This window comes from Musa acuminata, chromosome BXJ1-7 (genome assembly GCF_036884655.1).
Source record: "Musa acuminata AAA Group cultivar baxijiao chromosome BXJ1-7, Cavendish_Baxijiao_AAA, whole genome shotgun sequence".
Classification (NCBI taxonomy): domain Eukaryota; kingdom Viridiplantae; phylum Streptophyta; class Magnoliopsida; order Zingiberales; family Musaceae; genus Musa; species Musa acuminata.
In genome coordinates this window covers 650,894-671,314 of record NC_088333.1, presented here as the reverse complement: position 1 = coordinate 671,314, position 20,421 = coordinate 650,894, and the positions used below count along the sequence as shown (strand labels likewise).

The 20,421-nt window shown below is 39.6% G+C and overlaps 4 protein-coding genes and 1 long non-coding RNA gene across 5 annotated transcripts; 1 reads left to right on the top strand and 4 right to left on the bottom strand.

Moving 5' to 3' along the window:
• Positions 1–1,879: 1,879 nt before the first annotated feature.
• Positions 1,880–5,576, bottom strand: LOC135679806 (uncharacterized). Its single transcript, XM_065193790.1, has 3 exons — positions 5,123–5,576; positions 3,874–4,604; positions 1,880–2,118 (listed from the first exon to the last, which is right to left on the bottom strand). Exons 1-2 carry the CDS (start codon positions 5,519–5,521, stop codon positions 3,930–3,932), a joined length of 1,074 nt encoding a protein of 357 aa, XP_065049862.1. The 5' UTR covers positions 5,522–5,576; the 3' UTR covers positions 1,880–2,118; positions 3,874–3,929.
• Positions 5,577–8,068: 2,492 nt separating this feature from the next.
• On the bottom strand, positions 8,069–9,343 carry LOC135679805 (uncharacterized). Its single transcript, XM_065193789.1, has 2 exons — positions 8,662–9,343; positions 8,069–8,550 (listed from the first exon to the last, which is right to left on the bottom strand). The coding sequence occupies exons 1-2, from the start codon at positions 9,140–9,142 to the stop codon at positions 8,105–8,107; spliced, it is 927 nt and encodes a 308-aa protein (XP_065049861.1). The 5' UTR covers positions 9,143–9,343; the 3' UTR covers positions 8,069–8,104.
• Positions 9,344–12,137: 2,794 nt separating this feature from the next.
• Positions 12,138–12,856, bottom strand: LOC103990986 (ocs element-binding factor 1). Its single transcript, XM_009410318.3, has one exon. The coding sequence runs from the start codon at positions 12,758–12,760 to the stop codon at positions 12,329–12,331; it is 432 nt and encodes a 143-aa protein (XP_009408593.2). The 5' UTR covers positions 12,761–12,856; the 3' UTR covers positions 12,138–12,328.
• A 2,140-nt stretch (positions 12,857–14,996) lies between these two features.
• LOC108953325 (uncharacterized) lies at positions 14,997–15,665 on the bottom strand. Its single transcript, XR_001978954.2, has 2 exons — positions 15,496–15,665; positions 14,997–15,411 (listed from the first exon to the last, which is right to left on the bottom strand). It is a non-coding gene; the product is annotated as an uncharacterized LOC108953325 (long non-coding RNA).
• A 2,645-nt stretch (positions 15,666–18,310) lies between these two features.
• On the top strand, positions 18,311–19,056 carry LOC135678076 (putative glycine-rich cell wall structural protein 1). Its single transcript, XM_065190424.1, has one exon. The coding sequence runs from the start codon at positions 18,435–18,437 to the stop codon at positions 18,867–18,869; it is 435 nt and encodes a 144-aa protein (XP_065046496.1). The 5' UTR covers positions 18,311–18,434; the 3' UTR covers positions 18,870–19,056.
• The last annotated feature ends 1,365 nt before the right edge of the window (positions 19,057–20,421 follow it).

Below are 20,421 nucleotides of genomic sequence, written 5' to 3'. Positions count from 1 at the left end.
CTCTACCCCCTTCCTCTAGTTAACTTCTCTCTCTCTCTCTCTCTTTCTCTGGTGTGAAAGGATAGCAAAAGGGATTGATCCCTCCTTGGTTGTTGCGGTGTGATGATGCGTAAATGCGAAGAGATACGTCATCACCACATTTACTGTGTGGATCACGAGAGGAGTTTTTGAGAGCTTCTTCATCTATGGATTAGGATTTGTAGATTTAGAGATAAACAATCTCTCTTATGTGACATTGTCTCAACCACTTTATATAGTTAATGCAATTTTATCGCTTCGAGTTTTACGCTCTCATACAACGATTCAATAAAATTGATTGAGAAACTAGTTTTTTTTTTTTTTCTACTACGCATGTGATGCTCCCGAGTGTTTTTCAACACTGACATATATGAGTATTATATTAAACACTCAGTTTACAACTTTATTCATGATAGTGTGTTATGGGAGTATATATATATATATATATATATATATATATATATATATATATATATATATATATATATATATATATATATATATATTATGACGTTTGTATGTATATATTATAATTAAGTACGATATGGGAATACACGTATATATTATAAAACGAGGTACAAAAGTTTTATGAGTGACTATGTTTTCTATATGTTCATATTAGTATTTTGAATTATTTTGATAAAAAAAAAATTTATGCCCTTATTTTGTACATGCTATGAGTGATTGAATTATGTAGATTTATCCTTACTAAGTAAATTACTTATTATAGATCATATTTTGTATGTAAGGATACAAGCACCTCACCCAAGTGATTAGGTTAAGCATGGGCAAAAACTAATGATAACATGTAGATAATTTGTGTATAAAAATTCTGGACATATTGTATCATGCTGGCATATTATATTTAGTTTTTTCTTTTGATTAAATGTTATAGATTTTGGACCTACAGAAAATTCTATCATTTTGTTTAGTACATTAACATATTTTATTTTTAAGATAGCATATTTTTCGTTATGGATGAACTATGAGTGGGGTGATAATTTTGTAAGAGATTCATAGATGACTAAATAATAGTCTTATGTTACTGATGACCAGAAGAATCAATGGACATATCTAAAAGGCTTAAGCTGAAGTTGATGAGTTCGTCTGGATGCCTATCTATCGAGATTAATAAAAAAAATTATTGATCTTAAATATTGATATAATATTTTTTAGACCCCCCACTAACATGTTGATGTGCAATGTGCAGATTTGGACGAGAAGTTGGAAACCATAACTTTTACTAACCGGTTCTCGTAGAACAGCACAGATTCTGTGATACCGAGCTCCTTCAAGTACCATTGGGTGCTTGCTCTCAAATCAATGGTCAATCTAATTTCTAGATTCACATACACATACACATGAGAGAAGAATAGAGGATTGCCAATCAGTTCTTTTACATTGTAAAATACTTTTAATAAAATAAGTTTTGTTTATAACAAATACTTGTTTTATAATTTGTCACTAGCATTCTAGAATTAAATTGTACAAGAACAAGTACATACTGCATTTTGTTTTTTTTGGGGGGGGGGTGTGGGAGAACAGAATACTAGGTTTGCAATGTACCATAAAAGATTTATGAGATTAAACACAAAAATAATCAAGCTTGTTCAAAAGACACCAGCACAAAAACTGTGCTGGTAGATATAAATAAAGGATCATTTATCATAATGGTAGATATATATGTGCAATAAAACAAAAAAATGAAGCTCCATATTTAAAGTGGTTGCCATCCTGTTAGAATTATAGTGGCTATATATATATATATATATATATATATATATATATATATATAATATTAAAGACAAAGTAATGCCATAATGAGATAAATTTACATGTCTGAACCAAAGTTTGTCTTTCTCAATGTCAACAACAGTTTTTCCTTCAATATTTTTGAAATTACAGGTTTCATTCCCTACTATTTTTTGAGATTTTTTTTCTTCTTTTTGCCACAATAGAGCATGATGCTAAATAAAACATGGTGATTATGTATCATAAAGCTTCAATCTGTTCGAACAGTACTCTCTGGGTATCGCGAAACATTATTGTATTATAGATTATAGTAAGATCCTACGCTCAAATCAAGTCTTCGTCACTTACCTATTAAAATAAAAAAAATAAAACATGTCAATTGATGTCTTAACGTCATATAACCAAGAAACAACAAACAGTAACAATAAAATTTCCTTAAGTAAATTCTAACAGCTAATGTTAGAGCACTAACAGAGAATCTCGTGATGTGTTGACCTACAATGATGACATAAATGACGTATCAGAGAAAATTGAAGAGATAAATAACAACATGATCAACAGGGTATGAAGCAATTTTCCAGAGTCCAGTTTTGATCCTAAGCCTAAGTCCTTTAGGATAGAAACTACCAGCAATGAAGTCTTTAAGAGCCAGAGGCAACATGTACTTGAACATTATAGCATAACAACAACAACAAAAAAAAAAGGACGTTCTCTTATAGGAAAATGTTTGTGAGTGAAAATTCACAACACAACTTGGATGTTCCTTGATGGAGACAAGCACTTCAAAATAAAGTGGATTTGGAAGACCATGTTTATACAACAAGCAAGCGCATTATAAATCATCCGCAGCATAATCTGTCAAATATACTAGCATGCATGGATCGAAGTAATCATTTGTATCAACAGAGTGCCATACACACAAAACACACACAAAAAAAAAATCATAGAAAATGATGCATGCCCCATGGGTGTATCCATCAGTCCTCTCCTCCAATCACCCTTTTTATTAACCTAATTGAAGGTTAGGAATATCAGATTCCTCAATCTGGAAATAATCATCATCTCCTCTATTAGTGAAGATATATAGCTGTTGTTTGTGCAATTGTTTAGAGCTTCAATAGTCACACTTTTGTTTTGTTTATACGCTTAGTTAAAGTAAAAACATGTAAATATACTATGTCAATTTCTGTTGATCCAGAAAGATTTCAGCTTCTCCACAGATTTCTGTCAGATATAAAAAAATCTTACATTGCCATACACTCATTACACTTTTCCGGTTGACACTGCATCTATTGATAAATGATCATTATAAAGAATATGCACTGAAGAAGAACAGAATCTACAAGACCATACCCATATTGTTTAGTGCTTAATGTTTAATTTATTTTGCTGATGTTATTCTTACCTCATCAAATTTTTAGGCAGATTGATCGTCACCAAAAGGGTGTTAAATGTTTAGCCTACTGAATCCTAAGGTAAGCCGCATCAAGGCAAGGGAAGACCGAATCAGATGAATTAACTGAGTTGGTTTAGTTTCCTATATTAGGATGAAATCAGGATAATTCTGAGACAAGCTTCGACAGGCTTAAGATCAGTCAACTGTACTAGTTGTTGGCTTCAGTAATCAATAGAATTCTCACACAGATCATACGAGGCTGATAGAAAACAAAATAAGTAATTGCTATGAGTAAAAAAGACTAAGCAACTGCTAGAGTTCTCATTCCATAAAAGGTTCCACATTTTCAGAAGACAGATCTATGCAAGTTCTATCGAAGAATGAACAATCAAGTCAATAAGTTCTTACACCAGCCCTCTATCACCTCCATCGCAACCTTAAGGTTAAAATTTTGAAATCAAAGGTCATACAAGGAAATTACAAAAGACACAGGCAAACAACATCACCCTTTCACAATGAAAAATATAGCCATCTTAGCAGATCGAACCCCATTGTCAGGATGCCAATTGCAAAAACAAAATATTCTTCCTAAGCAATTTTATAAGGATGTAAGATTGTAAACATAAAGAACCAGTGAATTACTATGTATAGCATAAACATGAATAGCAGTTCAATGCAAAAAAGAATAAAACAAAACAAGGACATACCAATCAGCATTTACTTTGCACCACAATTATGGCCTCCTTCAACTTGTGATTTCTCTCTACTTCAAGGTGTCTCCATTTGTATAGCAGTAGTCTCCATTACTGTCATCAGATGCATGAAACAGAAGATGATCATGCGCAGGCATGTTGCTCCCAGAGCCTCCCATGACATAAGGGTAGTAGGTCACAAGCGTTGGTATCCACCTTGGATCATTCAAAGGGCTCACAAATTGGTATCCATATAGAGTAATACCACATGAACCAGGTCCACAATATCCATGTGTTGCATGATAACAGCCTTGATAGGCGTCATAAATCGGCCACATTCGACCTCCACCACCTCCAATGCTTGAACTACCATAATTGTTGTTATTTCTGTTATTGGTATAATTATTATCATTCTTGGGTATTGCTACCTTGACATCTACAAATTTCCCTTTCAGCTCATGGTTGTTGTTCTTCAATACCATTGCTACAGAGTCTTCGGAGGAAAATGTGACAAAACCAAAACCCCTTGGCCTTCGAGTTATATTATTGTACATCACCACAGCGTCCATGACAGAACCAAAGTTCTCAAAATAATTCTTGAGTTCATGTTGATCGATGCTGTCAGGTAAACCTCCTATAAAGATCTTCTTTGGGTTAGTGATACTGCCATTGTTAAAAAAACTGTAACTGCTGAACTCCCCTGCAGGATGGCACGACGGATAACGCCTAGCTCTTTTTACATCAACCTAAAAATGACATAGAGAACCCAAGAGAACACAATTAAGGATACTTTTGTAATTACTCTTTCTAAAAACCAACTGTTCAATTAGACAAAATTGAACTTGATGTTAAGATAGAGCAAGGATAAAAGCAAAGATATACTGCCGAAAAAACAGTAATTAATTAATTTCTGTTCTGAACTAACAGAGGAAAAAAGAATCTTCTTTGACTTTTCTTGGGTAATCAAATTTGCGTGAATAATCCTCTATCAACTTGCAAATTGCACAATAAATATGAACACCATGATCTTTTCTAGTTTCCTTCTGCATTGAATGAGGCACAGTTCAACGATATCTTTGAAAAATTACCAAGAAACATACTCAAATTGCAGTTAACAGAACACCCTTTTCCCCAGCAGTACGTTCTAAAACCCAATTCAACCATAGCAAGTAAATAAAAGATTTGTATTTCTCGACGCAGAAGAACACCACCAAGTAGAAACGGAGCAAAAGGAAAGGAAGGGTGGGTGTGTCGGGATACGAACCGTCTTTCCATCGATGACATGCATCGCCTCATTGAGCGCGCTCTCGGCATCATCCGGATTGACGAACCGAACGAAGCCGAACCCCCTCGAGTTGCCCGTGATGCGGTCCCGTATCACGGTCACCTCCCTCAACTCGCCATACTCAGCGAAGTGCTCCACCAGCAACGCCTCCCCCGTTTCCGATGAGATGCCGCCGACGAAAAGCTTCCCCTGCACCGTCAACGCCGCCGACGACGAGGGAAGCCCAGAGGCGACCTCTACCGGCGGAGACGACGGCGGCAGTGACATCAATTCTTCTTGTCTGCCCGGGCAATGCTCGCTCGATTCTGGCCCCGACGACAAGGGCGACTCAGCGGCGACCTCCCTCGGCGGACACGACGACGACGACAACGACTCCATCGCTCGCGACCGCACCGGGATGGGGTTTGTTCGCTCGATCTTCCGCACAAATAGATCCAGCGAAAGCAGGCATCATTAAATAGAGGAAGTGAACGAAGCAGAATCCGACTCAAACTCTTCCTTATCTGTTTTTGAATTGCAACTTAATCCAAAAAAATTATTTTTTATCTTAAAAAAAATATATGTTTGTTGATGTTGAATTTTAATGTGTAACTATAAAACAATTTTAATTAAATAAATTATGGTTCACAGTTGTCGAGTCTAAAACTAACTGTTTAACCACCACACCACACGCGCTACGAATGTTATAATTTATTTATTTTTATTTTTTTTTAATTTGGTTTCCTAATCTAATTTTTTTTATATAATTTGTATACTAATAACAAAAGATTAAACTTCCCATCTAAATCATATGAGATTCAAAATACTTTTTTTTATTTTCAAGAAAAATCTTCACATTTTTTGCTGTATTTTTTTGAATATTTTTTCTTTTCACTAATTGATTTCTAGTCGAATCAAAATAATTTAAATGGAGGAGATTGAAACAATAATATATATATATATATATATATATATATATATATATATATATATACATTTATATTTATAAATAGAGAGAGAGAGAGAGAGAGAGAGAGAGAGAGAGATAATATTGACGATATAATGAAAAATTCTGAAGATAAGATGAGATCCAAGAATTTAGGATAGATTATACGATTAGGTAAGAAATTAGATTAAGAGGGACTTTTGTCATCCTGTATTATCAAATAATTCATAGAATCTTTGTGAGGACATCATCAATTAGATTTGAATATCATATAAATATATATAAATATGAACTCGAGACCTTTCTATCATGTTCTTCCCTAACTTGCTCATCAAATATCTTAATTAGATATTTATCCTGAACAAATAAAGAGAAGTAAGTGTATAATTCAAACAAATAACTTGTTCTGATACCATAATAAATATTTTTAATTAGGTAATCATTTATCCTAAGAAGTTTAAGCCATATCCACAATATTCTAAATTCTAGTAATTGCAACACTAGATGAGAGATTTTATTTTATTTTTTGTTACTTCTCCAGTCCCTTAAACAACCATCTTCATTGTCCATGCTGCCAAAAACTTCAATGAATCTTGCACCATAAAATTGCATTAATTTAATAATTAAATTTTAACACCCTTTACTCATGATGGAACAGTAGCATTTTTTTTTAAATAAAAAGAAAAATCATTCTTCACCTCTTTCTTCTCATTGCAATTATTTAATCTTTTTTTAGTTAAATTGTTAAATTATTCTTGTTTGAGATGTTTTTAGTTAGTCTTTGATTTGCATTGCAGAAGAGACAGTGACAAGCTTGAAGAAGGTGGTGTTCTTCGAAGCTAACCAGCTGATTTGCTCTACCAAAGTTAACTTTGTCCTTTTATGTTGTTTCGATCACTCAACACTTGTTTAAGACTACACTCTCTTGTGAGAATAAATACAGAAGAAATCTGGATGAGCCACAGAGAATCAACTGACATTGGATCAGCCGTTTGAGGGAGGAGACTCGAGAGAAGACAGAAATAGAGTTCAACAATCAAGATTTCTTTTTCTGGTTGTCATCACATGTCTGTTGGATTCATGCGTGCTCATGCATGCCATAGTATAGTTTTATGCTTTAGTTGGTGTCAGTCTTTCTTTAGTTTTCTCTGCTTCTTCAGTGTGATGAGGATGAAAGATAGTTTTATGGATTCTGACTGTTTGTCTATAATATCATTTAGTTTTACATTGATCGAGAAGTATGATAACCAATGACCCATAAATTCATGGAGTATCCCTTATCCTTAGAGATAAATAATTCCTTATGAGCCTACAGGTCGCATCAATAATCGATCAACCAAATGGTTCCTTATCAAGTAGACATGCGCCACCACCTTAACTATCTATTTTTCGAGATCAAGGAATGAAGCGCGAGCTTGGTATCACCACAAATGTCCTCAGAACAGTGGCAACAGAAGCACTGGTCCAAGGCATCAACATCGTCATGCATCTTTCATCTATCTCATGTAATCGATATGCACATGATCTGATGGAACCATGGACCATCCAGTGTCCGAATAACTCTGTTCCACCAACCAACCATTGCTGCACCAGTACAACATGGCACTCCAATGGAAACTCTCATGTCTCCGCCATTCTCCTCCCTGAGCTTCATCTTTCAGCAACTTGTTTCGGTTCTTCGATCCTGCCTCTTGTTACTACAGTGATCTAATGTTGTTGAGTCACTTTGCGGTCCTCAGTGCCGCCGATTACATTGCTTTTGTTCTGACACCAGATGCTGACATTTCAGTGTCCAGCTCCAAATTTATTAATCTCTTCGTCAGGAACTACTAAATAGGCATCCTTCTGATGAACTGAAACACCAGCAAGTCTTTCTTATTATTGTCACCTAAATAAAGTACAAATTTTTCACAATAACCTTCAACTCAGCATAGAATCAACACCTGGAGTCAAGCAAGGATTTTGTCTCTGCCTGTGGCATCATGCTTAGAGGTTTAATGTAAGCAAGTAAAATTCTTAGATGCTATTCATTAGAATCAACACCTTGCCAGTGCACAGTGACAATGTAGAACATCAAGTACAGTTTCTTCTCTGATCTCGTCAAAGATGATGTGTTCCATCTCGATCCCAACCTCTCCTATCTCATGCTGGAAATGGCTCCACTCCTCCCTGGACTTGGAGAAGTCGAAATCAATCAACCGGGATATGTTGCCCGAACCACCTCTCTGATCCTCCCATGACAAGAACTCCTCCTGAATGATCTCCGGACTTGAGCATCCACGAGAAGTCGAAAGCTTTCCTTGTGCCTCTTTGCGGCAGTCTAGTAGAAAATAGTGTGGTTCAAAGAAGTGGCATTCTGAGTAGTTGGCCTGTCGAGGGTCATGGCGATTAGAGTGGAGCTGCTCTTCGAAGCCCATCCATGGAGCTTCCGTTGTCTCTTTCGAAGAATTAACGCATGAGATCGATGGCTCCTCATCCCCAACTGCAGAAATCAGGAGCAATAGCATGAACACAAGACCACACCAATGTATCTGAAATCTATAACAAGGTACCCAAAAGGTAATGCGAAGGAGAAGAACTTCTTATAGACCACCTTCGTCAGAATGCAGCTCCAGGACTGACACAGGACTAAGCTGATTGGAGGAGCAGAAAGCTCTCCACTGCTCCTCCCTGTCCGGTTCAGCTCCGTCGGTGCCACCGGAACACGATAACCGGCGGAAGTCCGCTGCGTCGTCTTTGCCTTTCATCTCAAAGAACGATCCAAAGAGTCTCCATCTTCCATTGCCGGTAGCTGCAGCATCCCATCTCCAAGCTTTTCTGCTGCAGACAACTTTGTTCAGCAGACACCTGAGAAACCCAGCTCTCTTCCTCTTGAACCCATGGGTGCTAAGCCTTCTTAGCCTCCTACAAGCACCAGCAGGCCAGCACATGAACGCAGCAGCATCGGTCTTCACTGCTCTATCCGAGTATCCATGCTCCAAAAGGTACACATCCAGCAGAAAAGGCTCTTGTTGCTCTTCCAACAGCTCAAAGAGCCTCATACCGTGATGCATAGGCTTGGAAACAGAAGCCATTTCCCTCCAGATTTACTACTACAGACTTAGAAGAAAGGTGAGAGGAATGACCTATGCATCCAAAGGGAAGACAGATGGAGAGGAAGAAGAAACAAGTAACCATTCCCTGTTGTGTATGTGACCCAAAGAAACCAGCCAAACCTGGAAGGACTCACAAGCCTTTCAGAGCCTGGGACTGCTGTCAGATAATATGCATTAAAATCTGAACATTCTGCACCAAGCCTTGAAACGAAAGCATCATTCTCTTCTCTAAAAACCAGCTCACAGGCAGTGATTGGAAGGCTGCTGCTCTGATGAATACAGGATCACCAAATTGCCCAAAACCTGGCCAAAAGAGAGTTTTGGCAAGTATCGATTGTCCCCACCTGTTCCTTTGTCCATACCTTGTTGTTGGGTTGTAGGAGCAACCATGTGTCCATGACAAGAGAGTGTGGAGTAGGAAAGATTGAACCGATTTGTTGTTGGGATTTGTGTTTGGGTGGTGGTGGTGGTGGCTTGGCTTGGCCTGGCTTGGCTTCTCCTCCTACGCATGTCATGGGGTGAGTCTTGTTCAAGGTCTCGATAGCATTTCTCCCAGATACTACTGTTTCTGCCTTCAACCTTTCTTCATATATATTTTGAATCTCCAATCTTTCAACAAAGGTTAGAAGCCGATCAATGAAGAGAATGAGCGAGGAGGTGCACGATCAGCTTGCATACTTCACTGACCGATCCTCGTGTTGGTCAACCAAAAAGTGGAGGAACAGCTAAAAAGAACTACTTGGGATACAACACGACCCTAAAGCGGCCAACATATTGATCATCCAAGGATACCCTGAATCTGTCCTTGCAAGAACAAATTTTCCGGAAGTCATGATAGATCAAAACCTCTGCATGATGAAAGTCGTGAGATATCTTTTTTTTGTCAAGTCGAGCTTCTTTTCATGAGTTCACAGTGGATTCACCATTGACATGCTCAGGTATATAGCTGCTCATCGGATATTGAAGGGCAATGATGATTGTTGAGTTGAAGTTGCTTCTGATAGCAACATTTCTCATAGCATATACCTGTGCTGCTTGGCTTCTCGAAGCTTTTGCGTATCTACAAGTTTGACATGGTGGCCACCAGCAAGCAGACCATCTCAGTTCCACAAGAACTATTAATAGAAGCAAAACCCATTAGCTAATTAATGCTAGAAAGTTAATTGCTTTGTCCCCTCAAACATAGCTGGGCTATGCCACCGGCATTAGGTAGCGGTATCTTATTTGATCGTCCACCAGAAATATGGAAATTATAGCTCACATATATATATACACATCCAGGAATTATTTTGGGAATTATATTCTGTATGGATAGATCAGAAAATGAAAGAACCATTGTTAACACCAACATCCAAAAACCATGTGGATTGTTGTGTATTACTTGTTCGAGTCTAGCCATGGAAGATGGCAATTGACTTTTGTGTGTGTCACTGCCCCACCACCAGGCTTCTTGAAGATTGTATTCAAATGCGGTTCGACTTGAGGAAATAGAATATAGAGAAAACAGGATATAGAAATCTTATTGGATTGCAAAAGTATAATAATAGATCGAGGAGATCTCATTAAGATGGACTCTGCTCTTATGTCAAAAAGATGATCTTTCTTTTTTTCCCACAACTTGCTAAAAGACTTCAAAGCTTGGACAAGAGGAACTTCTCTTCTGATACATGTTGGAAAACTTGTGAATTAAATGGTTCTTTTTCGAGACAAGCAACAAGAACTATCATTGGAAGCAGAAAGAACAACTTCAGCAAGAATCGAGTGTAGCAAAAGAAGCCACTTTTTGATGCACAGAGACAGCAAAACACTTTGCTGATGTAAACCTGCAGTGAATAATACATCACCGAATTATTTTCACACATTAATCTTTGACGGGTCATCTGGTAACACAAAGTTCGACCGAATCAATCTGTGACACGTCTGATTTCTTGCCATCAACTTAATATCTATCCTTCAGACTCGGCATTCATTCATTGTTGGCTTCACAACAGGTCATCCGAAAGAGAGTGTTATGTTGCGGTGACACGTCTGATTCCATGCCATCGACTTGGCTCAGGGAGGATAATAAGTCGATCACATTGATGATGTATCAATAATCTTCCACACGTCATCATTCATTCATTCTCATATCGAAGAATATTATATATTATGTTATTTTTTAATGAGTGAAAATACTACTAGATTCAAGTGAGATGATCGGTTAAACGACGGTGGGTTAATCGAATCATCGGAACTGTTGCGACTTATGCTACGAGAGGAGCCATGAAATGGGAACGAGAAGGGGGATTCATATCAGAACCCCAACTTTAATCACATCAATAAGCTAGACTGGTCTCTAAACTGCCAAAAATGTCGACTTCAAGTGGAAAATGGACATTGCTTTCACCACCATCGAAGACAAACATGGTGCCGAGTAGCTCAATTTACAATTTGGCATGCTCCTCTTCTTTCGACGTGGCAATTGCGATGGCCGATCAACAAAAAACCAAAGTTGGATTGTGAAGCAATCCATTCAGTAATAATTTATTATTATTATTATTATTATTATTATTATTATTATTATTATTATTATTATTATTATTATTATTATTATTATATCACCAGATAGAACTGATTAATTATTGTCCGCCAAGACGTATGATCGACCACCACCCAACGCGGGGATGGTCTTCCCGGCCGGGGAGGCCGCTCTGCTGCGTCGGGTGGCACGGGGATCAGCCACTGCGGCGAAAGAGTGAGGTGGGCTTCGTTCATGCGGGGCCATGCGAGGCTACAATTGATGTGGGACTCACGTCGTTTAGCCAACGGGAAGCCGCTCTACCTCGTTACGGCACCATCCACCTCCGGCGTGAGAGTAAGTTGTGCTCGTCGATGCGGGCCCCGTCGTTGACTTCCAGCATTAAAAAAAAAGAGAAAAAAGAAAGTTCGTCAAGTACGTCGCCGGTCCACTCGTGATGTGATTTTGGAGTTTCACTTCGGCTTAATGGCGATATGATTTGATTTCTAGGAACAGGAGGAGGAGGAGGAGGAAGTAAATTAAATTTAGTGGAAGCAACTCTCATCGTTCCTTGAGAAGGGAAGACATCGCCCTCTGCTAGCCACTGAAGAAGAAAAAGAACCGGGAAATCGATGCCGGCTCCTCATGCAAATACGTCATCGTACGGCTTAGACAATCAACGATGCCCAAGCTAGCTCGTGGTGGGCGCCGAGAGGAGGCGGCGCAACCAGGCGGTGAAACTGGCGGAGGGCCACCTCGCGGCGGAGATCCGCGAGCCGCCGGCACAGGGCGGAGGCCTCGGCGCGGAGGAGGTCGTTGTCCTGTCGGAGAAGGAGACAGCGGCGAGCGAGGCCGCCGAGGCGGTCCGCTAGCTCGTGGTTCTGGGACCGGAGTCGGCCCGCCTGGCCGCGGAGTTCCTCTAGGTGGCGTTGCTTCCGCGCTCGGGAGCGGCGGGCGGACTCGCGGTTGGAGATCATGCGGCGGAGCCGCCGCCGCTCGTCCGGGGAGACGGCCGATAGGTTCTGCTCGGGCTCCGCTGGACCAGACCACGATGGCCTGAAGCCGACGAGCACGGACGCTTGGTTTACGAGCGGCAGCATCGTGATCTCGGCAACCGACGGGTGCTAACAACAGCAGCAAGAGGAGAGGAGAGAGAGAGAACGAGCGAGAAAAGGGAAGAAAGGCAGATGCGTGGGTCGAGATTTAAAAGGCCAAAAGGAAGGTGACCCAGAGGATTGGTGCAGGGAATGTGACGTGGTGGGCGGTGGGTGGGGCTGAGTACTGATGCGGGTGTCATTCGCATGTCATGATGCGCACAGTGGGTTATGGGGAAAGGAAGGTTTTAGCGCGTCGTGATTCGTGAGTCTTGGGTAAGAAGGGCTCGGATGCGACCGACGGCTAAGTAAGGCATAAGCACCAAATTTTGACTACGTAATAGCCGAGAAAGTAAGCTTGCTTATGTTACTCTAATATCTTTCTATTTTCCAAAATGATCTATAGATCATCCGACGACTATGTTTTGCGAGCAACATGAACACTTCGTTTAGCAATTATTTGGACAAACCCGTGCACTCATCCATTAATCCTTCTACACATTTTGTCTAATCTACCTTTGGTGCTTCTTGTCCCCTCACTGATGAAGCTAGGTTCTCAAGTCCTCTTTATACTCCAAAGAGCTACTGACGGGGAGAGAGAGAGAGAGAGAGCGATTGCTGCTGCACAAGGTGTACTGCAGAGATCGCCTTCTCATGCGTCGTCTGTCATCCAAAACTCATGATAGTTATCATCAAACCCAGGAGTGAATTAAGCTGAATAAAATTGCCTAATATTCCTATATATTTATCTTAATTTATTCACCAAAAAAAAAAGTAAAAGAAAATGAGTCGATTCCAACTTTTATCTTAACCTGAAAACTGCACCTCGCAGGTACACCATAAAGCTACACAAGAAGAACTCTCATAATTAACACAGAAAGATTCCATTACTCACACGAGATCAACATGAAAGATGCGAGGACATCACCGAAACGATTTGCTTTAGTTTCTGAGGATTAGAAAGAACTTGCTTTCGGTACCGAGGCCTCTCTTTTCCCTGCTAGAAGGCATGCCAACCACACCCATGCAGAACGGAGCACTATAAACTAGCTGCCATTGCAGTACTAGAGGGAAGGAGACGAGAACGAAAAGTACCGATCCGAAGCACGTTGGATCATTCTGCTGTCCTTTAGGTGAGATTATTATAGGAACAGTAGTTATCTTTAAGCATCCTTCGAAGGCATACTCCACGTTTTCCATGGAATCTCCACTCTTCTAGAGCGAGAAGGGACAGGTGTTTGATGTTTACGAAAGCAAGATAAACATGGGATGCTGAATACATCACTCTTTTACTCTCTCTTTTTTTATTATTATTAGAAACCCTTGCAACAGATACATGTCACTGAAGAAAATAATGTCTTCAGAGGAGCTTTCTTTCGTTTCTAAAATGAGGACCTGATTCTTTTCTCCTCCTATTTGCATATAATTAGGTATGTCATGCTGTTTATAAGCATCTATGCTGAACCTAATTGTATGGTGTTAACTAAATTTCAATTCAGATAAATCAGATGATGAGTAAAAGAAGTAGGTTCATGTACTTTGGCTGATGTATATATTCATGAAATCCAGAATGGCCATTATTCTGTGAGCCTAATTATGTAGGTGCATCAGATGATCTTTGTAAGATCAAAAGATCATCGAACGAATTGGAAGGATACATTATTCTTTAACATCAAGAATTCGGTCCAAAAGAGTGCTTCCTTAAGAGTAAGACGATTAAAATGCTGGAATGGAAAAATCCATCCCAATCACCAACACCTCCAATCACTTGACCAGACGAGCTGCCAAAATCTTTCCTCCTTCATAAGTCGACAACCAAGGTTGAGTACGACGATTGAAGTCTTCAATATGGCATGCATTATATACTTCAGGAAGAGAAAGGGAATAAAAACAAGTGACTCAAAACAGAGTTCGGTGAATTGTCACCTTCAAAATTCCTGTAGGGAATGGACAACTTGTGAAGCATGTCGACGGAAGACAGTCTGATTCAACATGTATCTAATGGCGCTGAAAGCGATGTGACAACCATGTTGTGACGAGCAAGAAAAGGACCGGCACCTAATTATTTTTGACTATGCGTGCCTTATAGTACTGAAACCTAGATTTCTTTTTCCGTCGAGGTCATAGTCTTGTAAAAGCGAAACGTTTGCAGCATGAGAAATATCCATGGAAGAATTTCTTGGGATACTCTTGAAATTTATATAAGTCAAATCAAGAATCCCAGCACGAAAGAGGAGCCAACTTGTAGACGAAAGCTTAGTATCGTGATATTATCATGAGGAAAGAGTGATTTAGAGCATCTACTTGGCTGCTATGATGCTTTAGAATCACTTATGAAACATGCATGCATCCATGTCTATTTGTCCAAAAGAGGATTGTGCAGGAGTGCAACGAGGCTGATGAACATATCAGAGTCAGAGTGGGCGCTCATCATGCCATAGCTGAAGGTGGTGGCGCTTCTGGCCTCCGTTCAAGCGACGGCGGAGGGGGCGAAGGGACAACTTGTGCCTTGAACGTGTTTCCGGCAGGCGGTGGTGGAAGATACAGCCTCCTCCAGCTTTGGGTCCATGACCCTGTCAGGCGGCGAATGGAATATTCCTCGAGCTCTCGCCCTCTTCCATCATCTTCAGCTTTGGCTGATGCCTTTCCAACATCATCTGACACCCACAAAACTCGCCAATGTTTCAACCAGTCACCGAAGAATCAGTCTAAATCTTACAACATGTGCAGAAGATACTGACTCAAAACTAGGGTTAGCAGAAGGATACTGAGGAGGAAGTCGATGCATTTCGTCCTAGAGCCAGCCATCTCAAAGAGCTACCGAGAAGAAGAGGGAATGAGGACATTGAACAGGAGTGGATGTTTACTTGTAATAGTGAATGGCTCAACCGAAGCGACGAGAACAGCCATTAATAGCTGCAGCGACGCGACTTCGGTGCGTCTTCCTCTGCTCTAAAATCGTACCGAGTTGACGGGCATCGATGACTTCGCCGTGGGTCCCTCACAAGGAGGAGCTCAACATGCACGCGACAGGTGGCTTATTGTTCGTGGGACCCATGGCTTACATCCAACGGAAAGAGACCTTTCCGTGGTTGGTCGCGCGGCCGAGACACCGTTGCTGCACCCTCGAGGTTTGACTTCGTCAACATCGAGGACTTGTTCCGGTCATCGTGCCGTCCCCAATACTGATCGGTTTTATAATTCGTCGGAGGAAAGAGGGCAGCTAAGCTTACAGAGATCGAGGTGGAAAGGACAGCAAAAGTAGAGGTCGACGGGTTCAAAATATACATACACACGCATCGAATACTACTACATCTCACATGCATATCTTCTAAACACGTGAAATCTCTTAATAGCCGAAGACGATAAGCTTCTCCAGGCAAAAGATCCCATCCAAGAAGAAGCCAACCTCGCCATGCTGCATTCTGCCAGGGCTCTGCGCCTCCCGCATGGAGAGCAGCGCAGACCAGCCAATAAAAAACTGCAAGTAGACATGCAGCAAGGATGTGATCACTGATATCTTCTGCATTACCACAGTATGGAGGATGCCTTCATGTGTCGACCAAGCAAAGAACCGCAGCCTGCGAGGGCGTAGTGCCTCAGCGTATCTTGAGCTTTACAACAGATACCAAAGATATAGGCATCGACCCTCCGTAAGTATAAGTACTTTGTTGAGATGTGTGAAGGCACAGGATTGGGCTACAAATCTATTTGTCAGGTCCATCAGACAAGGCCATCTGTGGAAGCAGAGAGAATGACTCCATCAGCACTTTCAGGCTTAGTGGAGAAGGAAAAGCAAACATCAAACCGATGGACGGTAATGAAACACAAAGTTATGTTCTCTATCTGGTACTTTCATTTATATTCCTTACAACATGAGAAGATCGAAGATCTCCGAAAAGTTTCCCTTGGGTTTGGCAATGAAACACAAAGTTATAGACCTATCTGCTCTACTTAAGAATTCCTCTTACAATTTGCTAATATTCATACTATCACAATTATAAGGCAACAAATGTGTTAAAAGCATTCCATGATCCTTCCTATCTGCTGCTTGAATCAGTGTTGTCCAATTTGTTATCCTCCCTCATAAACCAGCCTTGAGCATTGCATGTAGCAGCAGAACCACCAAAAAAAAATGAAACAAATACTACATGGATGGCAATGTAATATACCAAAAAAAAAGGGTGCAATTATATTCATTTTCTTTGGGCAGATATAGATCTTAATTGGGATGGATAGGAAGAGGGGATCATGATGCATTTATGAGACCAGTGATCAACTAGTCCTGGCAAGAATGTGAACACCTTTAATCTGTGTCCCTCTTTCTGTCATCCACTTGTGAAGTGAGAATGGGTGGGATACAGCAAGGTGTGGCAGCCTGGAATTAGATGTGGGTGGTTGATTCCCAACCACCACAATTCAAGAAGAAAGAAAGGCATCAATCACAAAAGCATTGCAAGATTGGATGTGTCTTTTTGACAAACACTTGGAGATGAGGTCTATATTTTACGTGGAATCCAAAGGAAAAAAAGTAAGTCAACAAATTAGAAAGAAAGTAGACAAAGTTGTCTCTCCACTCGAGGAAGAGGAAGAGGAAGAGAGAGAGGATTACTGCTTGGCATGGTTGGCCAAATTACACGAGAAAAAATATCAACCAATATAATATTATTATTTATATTGTACGTAAAAAATATTATGAAAATTATTTAATGGTCGCTTATTCATGATAATAAATTAATTGTTAGGATAATATTTATTTATAAGAGATTCATAGATGATTAAATAATAATCTTACGTTACTAACGACTAGAAGAGTCAACCGACTATATATTGAATTTAGTCCACAGCCTAATAAGCTTAAGCTATTGAGTTCATCCACATACCTATGTATCGAGATTAATTAGGCTGTGGACTAAATTGTAGAACAGCACATAGATTGTGTGATACCGGTTCTTGTAGAACAGCACATAAATTGAGTTCATTCAGATACCTATCACACGAGCTTAAGCTTATAGATTAGGCTTAATCTATAAGCCTAATAAGCTTAAGCCATATAACTTTGACTAACCGGTTCTCGTAGAACAGCACATAGATTGTGTGACACCGAGCTCCTTCAAGTACCATTGGGTGCTTGCTTTCAACAAAACAATGGTCAATCTACTTTCTAGATTCGCTTACACATACATAAAGTGAGAGGAATAGAAGATTGCCAATCAGTTCTTTTATTCATAGGGAGGGAGGGCGTGTGGGGGAAAGGAATAGTAGGTTTGCAGTGTACCATAAAAGATTTATAAGATAATCTCTGTGATCAGTGGGACACAAAAATAATCAAGCTTAAGTGGTTGCTCCCTATTAAAATTATAGTACTTATATATATATCTCTTTAAAAATTGCAATATATATACTTATAATATTAAAGACAAAGTAATGCCATTGTGAGATAGATTTACATGTCTGAACCATAGTAGATCTTTGTCAATGTCAACAACAGTTCTTCCTTCGAATGCGCATTCAACATTCTCTCTCTCTCTCTCTCTCTCTCTCTCTCTCCCCCCCACTATAAACCATCACTTTCTACTCTAGAACATGAACTCCCGTATCAGATTCCATAGCCAAGCTAAAACCACAAATATATAGTAGAAAAGCCGAGAGAGAGAGAGAGTGTGTGTGTGTGTGAACCATGAAGAAAACTAGCCTTCTCTTCTCCCTTCTCTTCCTCGCTGCCGCCGCCAGGTTCTGCTTTGCTGCACGCGACCTGGACGCGGAGCTAGCCAAGGGCAAGGGCCACGGTGGCGGCGGCGGTGGCGGAGCGGGCATCCCTGGGTTCGGCTCCGATCCGGGCGGGTTCTTTGGCCCCGGCGGCGGGTTCAACGTCCCAGGGTTCGGTGGCGGGTGGGGCGCGGGCTTCGGCGGTCCCTCCGGCGGGCACGCGCGCGGCGGGGTGGTGCGGCCCTCCGTCGTGTGCTCCGACAAGGGTCCCTGCTACAAGAAGCGGGTGACGTGCCCCGCGAAGTGCTTCTCCTCCTTCAGCCGGTCCGGCAAGGGCTACGGCGGCGGCGGCGGTGGTGGCGGGTGCACCATCGACTGCAAGAAGCGGTGCGTCGCCTACTGCTGAGCGTTTGCTGCCTTCACGCGTTTCCCCCCTTCTCTGCAGTATGTAGTCCGTATGTATTACATCGAACGTTATCTTCCCTTCGCTGCAGCATATTGTATTGGTACGTGAGACTAGTAATATGGTAATGGCATGTACTCTGTGTTATCACTTCAGGTTGGTTCTTAATTATGAAGACAATAGTTATGTATGGATTATTACATATTTATACATATATGATGGATGATAGAAGACAAGTGTCCTTAGTTTCATCGAGTCTCCACTAATAAACTGAAGCAGATCGACAAATCATTGGCTTTCGTTTATCTTGTGAGGCTTTGTTAATGGTGATGAGAATAAATAGCTTCATCTTGCTGCAACATTTACTGTTCCTAATGTTTTCTTTTCCTATATATTATTTCTGGTGAAGCAAGCGTTTTCGAGAACGGTCCATTTTTAGATTCATTTTGTATCCTCGATAAATTGGCTGTATCATCCTCTCTATAATGCTAGATCGGCAGAGAGGTATGATTGGATTCAAACACTAATTTGGTGCTAGACTTGATGATCTCACCTCTTATAATTAAAATTAAGAACAAATATGCTATGAATGGATCAGACCCCTTAATAATCCAATATGTTAGGAAGCATCATATGTTTTAATTAAGAACATTGTCTCTCGAATTATTGATTTATAATAATTCATAGTAATAATTCATAGAAAAATATTATAAAATCCCTTATAAAATAAATTATACTTAACCTAAAAATTCATCTAAATTTCATTATTAATTTTTTGATAATTCACTCTAATAAAAAATAAACTAGTTAGTATCAATCAAACCATCGCATGATTTTGTGAAGAAATTTTATTTGATTATTTTAACTGTCCAAATGATCTTGAATTGTTATGAAATTTTATAAAAATATAAAAATATATAAAACTAAATACATATTAAATTTTAGCTTAAAATAGAATAATTTGGAAGCTAAACTATCCTCATAATTTAATTACTGATACCTATTCTATTATGTTGAAACTAGATTGTGACAATCTGAACTTATAAACCTCATATGTTGGTGTACAAAGATGGTATTTACTCAATTCTAAATTTCACTGAACCTGTAAGGGGGTTAATTAACTCGAATAAAACTCATTTTTAGAAAATAAGGGATTCTAAGTATCTCAAATTAGGACATTAATTATTCTATGAACTACTCTCAAATTAAAATCATACTTAAGGCCTTAGTACCATAAGAGAATCATACAAAACATATTCAAAAATTTAAAATAAATTTAAAGTTTCATATATATATATATATATATATATATATAGCTTTTATTGACATACTAGTTTTAGTTCAACGTGAGAATCAGGCACTACAAAAACAAGCAAAGAAAATAAATACTACATGCTGACATAAAAAACTCATATTAGCTTGATGTAACGGTATATTCAAATGTTGATTTTACAAATTATATCGATAGCTTAGGATTAATATTCATATTAGCTAAAGGGGTAATTTTTTTAAAAAATACAAAGTAATTATTTATTACATCATCAATAACGAAAGT

Coding starts and splice junctions, on each gene's coding strand:
- LOC135679806 (XM_065193790.1), bottom strand. CDS start 5,521: ATGGAGTCGTTGTCGTCGTCGTCGTGTCCGCCGAGGGAGGTCGCCGCT. Junction 4,605..5,122: donor ATGTCATCGATGGAAAGACG/GTTCGTATCCCG, acceptor TGTCATTTTTAG/GTTGATGTAAAAAGAGCTAG.
- LOC135679805 (XM_065193789.1), bottom strand. CDS start 9,142: ATGGCTTCTGTTTCCAAGCCTATGCATCACGGTATGAGGCTCTTTGAG. Junction 8,551..8,661: donor GGAGCTGCATTCTGACGAAG/GTGGTCTATAAG, acceptor TGATTTCTGCAG/TTGGGGATGAGGAGCCATCG.
- LOC103990986 (XM_009410318.3), bottom strand. CDS start 12,760: ATGCTGCCGCTCGTAAACCAAGCGTCCGTGCTCGTCGGCTTCAGGCCA.
- LOC135678076 (XM_065190424.1), top strand. CDS start 18,435: ATGAAGAAAACTAGCCTTCTCTTCTCCCTTCTCTTCCTCGCTGCCGCC.